The sequence below is a fragment of the Aedes aegypti genome, chromosome 3 (genome assembly GCF_002204515.2).
Source record: "Aedes aegypti strain LVP_AGWG chromosome 3, AaegL5.0 Primary Assembly, whole genome shotgun sequence".
Classification (NCBI taxonomy): Eukaryota; Metazoa; Arthropoda; class Insecta; order Diptera; family Culicidae; genus Aedes; species Aedes aegypti.
The window spans coordinates 186,312,820-186,317,854 of NC_035109.1; the positions used below are offsets into that span (position 1 = coordinate 186,312,820).

At 36.0% G+C, this 5,035-nt stretch overlaps 1 protein-coding gene across 1 annotated transcript; it reads left to right on the forward strand.

The window, feature by feature from the left end:
* Positions 1-1,097: 1,097 nt before the first annotated feature.
* Positions 1,098-1,946, forward strand: LOC110679240. The gene is made up of 2 exons (XM_021853394.1): positions 1,098-1,221; positions 1,285-1,946. The coding sequence occupies exons 1-2, from the start codon at positions 1,180-1,182 to the stop codon at positions 1,804-1,806; spliced, it is 564 nt and encodes a 187-aa protein (XP_021709086.1). The 5' UTR covers positions 1,098-1,179; the 3' UTR covers positions 1,807-1,946.
* The last annotated feature ends 3,089 nt before the right edge of the window (positions 1,947-5,035 follow it).

Below are 5,035 nucleotides of genomic sequence, written 5' to 3' on the forward strand. Positions count from 1 at the left end.
GAAACCATGTTCGAACGACCAAACCACTTCCCGGCACCCAGCACTCGACAAGGGTCCTGCTGTCGGTCAGTGATCACTTCCAACAGTCAAGCCAACAGTATTCCGGCATTCCAGCAGTCGACGAGGGTCCTGCTATCGACCGGTGGTATCATTGCATTTCGACCCGTCCCACCCTATACGTGATTGACGATAGTGCCAGAAACGGTGCACTATCCTGAATAGTTCTCATTACACCTCTTATGGTTGTAGAGTCATCAGAGATTTTCTTCAAAAAATGGTTGTTTTCAAATGTTAATACCTCTGAAAGGCGCAAACGGATTCTCAACCTAAAGTCGCCATTAGAAAGATAATCTTTTTCTCCATTAATTATGAAAAACCTGTATTTTCCTAAACTAAAAACGTCTATAACTTTAAAAATAATCAAGTTAGCTCTTTGATGGCTTTAGAAAAAATGCGCAAAATTGAAAGTTCTGAAAAAAAAAATTGACACGAAGTATTCATAAAAAATCAACGCTTTAGGCTATATTCATAAGAAACCGAAAGTTATATGATAAATAATGCGAAAAAAGAGATACTTGCTAGAACAACCGAAAAAACTGTAACCTAATTTAATGACTTACAAATTAGGTTAAGTTAATTGAAAGCGTTTTATTTCACTTATAAGCAGGAGAAATCAACTCACCTGTAAATACTATGAACTGCTACGACAAATTAAATGTAAGATGTTGTTAACAAAATGTTAATAAAAGCTTAATATAGTTTTACTAATTTACGATGTTAGTGTTTTCTAACATAGAACACCTAGATGAGAAATGGATGTAATATTTGGTATGATACTAATAAAAGAATTAAAAAGAAATTATACTCTGCGCACAAATTACCCTCTCCAAATATGTAGACATGTAAGGTTTGTTTTGAAGTTTTGATTCCAGGTCTAGAATGTATTAGATAAAATAAAACACACCTCATAAAACAAATCTGTTGAAAATTTCAATTGAGAGTCTAGTTGTTGTCGTGTATCATTCCACGGAACCAAGGACGTCCTTCAACGAAATTGTTATCGGGTCAACTTCCCTGAATCTGCATTCACGATAATGTGAATGTAATTGAGCCAAACGTAAACCCCACTCAATGGGATGCTTAAATTCGAATTAGTTCCAAACTTGAACTCTCGTCAAAATGTTGTACGGAAGCTTAGTCTTGAGTTTGACTCTTTTTGTGGTAGGAAAACCTTTTGGATTTAGAAGATGGTAAACACTATTTTCAAAAATATGTTATTTTAAGGGTTACGTAGCCGCTCAATATGACTACGGAGAAACAACAGCCATTCCAAATTATCCCAATTATCCGGACTATGGAGCAACAGATTATCCGACTGCAGTAACATTGCCACCAGGAGATTACGGAGCAACTGATTACGGGGTTCCCGATTATGGGAATCCTACTGTGCCCACTGTTGGAGGTATTGATCCAGGTCTGTATCCCAACTACGACAATTACGACGTGATCACGCAGACTCCAGTGATCAGCAATCCAACGACTGTCGCAGGACCATGTAACGGACTTCCAAAAACGATTGTTAACTGGTATCTGATCCGGAGGCCTTCCTCTGTGATTAGTGCTCGGCGAATTACTCCGATTAGGCATCACCACGCGTACACGGCATACAGATATCCTTGGAGTAGAGTCTACGGCGTTGCGCAGTATCGTGTTCGGTCTCGTGTTGCGCCACGTCGGCAACGAATCGGGAACTATAGGTCTTACCGGAGAGGTGCTGTTTCCAAGGTTATGCGGTATTACTGGTAGAACGACAATCTGAGGACATATGTTTTGGGGTCGGAAGTGGAAGTGGTTTTTAAATTTAAATGTGTGATATAATAAACTATAAAATTGGAAATAATCTGTATGGTTGTTTTATCAGAGACTTTCTATATTATATTACAGTAGACGAGGAAACGAGATGTTGACTAGAGTTGGCCATTGATCATTACAAAGTATTTTGATCAATTTTTAAATAATTTCTTAGAAATCGTTTGTAAGGTAGTCGCCAATTGTCAAACGGCTATAATAGGTCACTAACTGCTAAATATGCCAATAGGAAATTTTTTGACGCTCAACATTAGGCGAATTACTCTACTGAAATGAGAACAAAATATTCCGTAAATGACAGGTTTACGACATACTGTATACCGACCTAAGAAATCAATGTTTGCCTAGGCCTTGGTGAACGCGAAATTTTCGACATCCACTTATTCTCTTTGTGTTACAGATTTGTGTATCATTGTTATTATTGAGTAACGTTAACGGGGTATCCTTGATAATGCGAGTAATTTTGATATTGCAGGACTCACAAAATAATTAACCCTCTAATACCCAAATTTTTATTTTCGATTTAAGTATTATTTTTCGTTATCTAAAATCGTTCTAAACACGTTTAGGGCATTTATTTATTTTTGTTCACACATTTTTAAATTTTGGTTTTTGATTTTTATAATTTTTATTTTTGAACATCCCTAGCTTTTTTCAATTTTTCTTGAAGTTTTTTCTAGTTGTTGATTTTTGGCAATAATAAAAATTTAAATTGTTACGGTATTTTTAAAAATATTAAATTTTTAATTTTTTTTCGGAGCGTTTTTTATTTTCCTTGTAACTAACGGAAAAACAGGTTTGAAAGGATTTTAATACCACCAGGCTCTTCGTTTGTGAAAGGTTAATCGTAGAAAAATATAAAAGGTACGATTTTTTATAATACACGTTAAATGAAGCCCAGGCATTTGTAGGTTATATAAGAATGCAATTTTTCAAACAATTTCTAAAAATACAAAAAAGTTTCAAAAGTCATAAAAAACTTTTCTTATATGCGTGTAATGAGTCAAGGTATAAGCCAAAAATAAAATCATTTTGATTTCCGAGCTACGAAAAAATACACAAAATTCAAAAGTGTACCCCGTCTAAAGGCGGGGTTGGGTATTAGAGGGTTAAAGAAAGGGGTCATGCCCAAATTACGTCACGCTTTGGGGGGAGGGTACAAGCGGCAGCCAAGCGTGAAAATTCCCAAGTAACAATTTCAATGCTTTTTGATCTTAGATGTTATTTATGGAGGTATGCTTATCATCCTAAATGGAACGGTCGGTACGGTTGTCCCCGTTTCTTCTTTCACAATACTTCAAACTTTTTCGTCGATCATGTTATTCATTCGTGAATAACCTGATCGACGTTTATTTTTGAATTCTCTTCAAACCCCAAGTCTGCACAGTGGGCCTGGCCATTTTAATGTTTGTATCAAATCATTGATATGCTGCAAACATTAATGCTGACAAGAAAATACTGGAAGAACTTTCGGTATTTCCAGGATGCTTTTCAATATTGGCTGTGCAAGCGCTTAGATTAGATTAGATTAGATTAGATGTTATTTATGGAGGTTTTATTAGAGATGCATTAAATCCTGACAGATTTTAAACAGCATTGAAAAGTGCTAAACGGTCTTTTCAGCAAAAACCACTTTAAATTGCTCTGTAGATACCTATGAGTGCTTCCGGTAAAACTTATTGGTCGGCCAAATTTGTTGATAATAAATTGTATTTTAAAGAAGCTGTGTAGTGCCTATTAAAACCTATACTTGAAACCTCATCATATTTGTCTTTCAAAGACATCGATAAAACTGACAAGACTGCACTAAGTCATGTTGAAACCTTCTTAAATCTCAACTGTCTGATGTTATTGGAATGCAGTCTGCGTGTGATTACCAATATCATTATGTCGATAATGATAATTCTCTACATGGAATATGAGTTAATCAGAACACGAAAATAGAAATGGCATATATTTCTTTCGTACAATTATCGGATTACCGTATGTAGCTATTTGTCCCATGCTTGCCTGAACTTCTAGTTCTAGTGAGACAACGATACCGCACACAACAGATGAGCTACACTAGTGATCCTTCATTGAGAGATAAGCGGAAGTAAAATGAAATGATTTGGCAACAGACCAGCAGTGCTGATTTTGTTCTACGTCGAGAATAATATTGTAACACGGACATGAATTCCTCATTGCTAAAAAGTGTATTTTGTTTCGTTATAGATCTTTGAGCTACTTATCCAAATTAATAAACAGCCGAAAAAATCAACAACTAAAAATCGCATTGACAAAAATTAAAAAAAAGAAAAATATTTCATTGTTTTGCTTCATGCAAAATTACTTTTACCGAAATAATTTCAAGCGGATTACATTACTCTTCAAGAAAACTTCAAAACAAACATAACGAGTGTTCGTTTGGCTCACACTTTGACAGCTCTCGCTGCTCGATTGGCTCACACTTTGACAGCAATGTCAGCTTCCGCGAATCTCTCTTATAAAAAATTACTAAGCTACACGAACAAACTTTCACTTTTCAGGCACCCATCACTTACCGTTTTCTGCATCAGTACAACCGATGAACCACGGGCCATATCACAACAATTCATTCAAGTAAAACCATAATTAGATACGTAACAAAGCAAATTTAGTTTATTAAATTACATCACAAAATCATATCTTCCGATTTGTTTACCTTTTTGACAGCACTAGCTTTCCTGAGCGCATAAAGTTTAAGCCAAGGGTCACAAAAAACCTATTTGTATTAGCGCAGAACAAATAATCTGATTTAAGAATATTTTAGCCAGTGGAGGGTTTTGCGGAAAGGATTCATAAAATCAAAAGCTCTCATGAATGATTATTTTTCTTTCTGGCATTACGTCCCCACTGGGACAGAGCCTGCTTCTCAGCTTAGTGTTCTTATGAGCACTTCCACAGTTATTAACTAAGAGCTTACTATGCCAATGACCATTTTTGCATGTGTATATCGAAAATACTCTATGCCCTGGGAAGTCGAGAAAATTTACAACCCGAAAAGAACCTTGACCGGTGGGATTCGAACCCACGACCCTCAGCTTGGTCTTGCTGAACAGCTGCGCGTTTACCGCTACGGCTATCTGGGCCCCATCGAGAATTATATGAATGATTATATTGTACGGAATAATCACCAATTGATCTT

Excerpts from the sequence above, each read along its gene's own strand:
- LOC110679240 (XM_021853394.1), top strand. The coding sequence starts at position 1,180 with ATGTTGTACGGAAGCTTAGTCTTGAGTTTGACTCTTTTTGTG. Across the intron at positions 1,222-1,284 it reads TGAGTTTGACTCTTTTTGTG|GGTTACGTAGCCGCTCAATA; the intron begins GTAGGAAAACCT and ends TGTTATTTTAAG.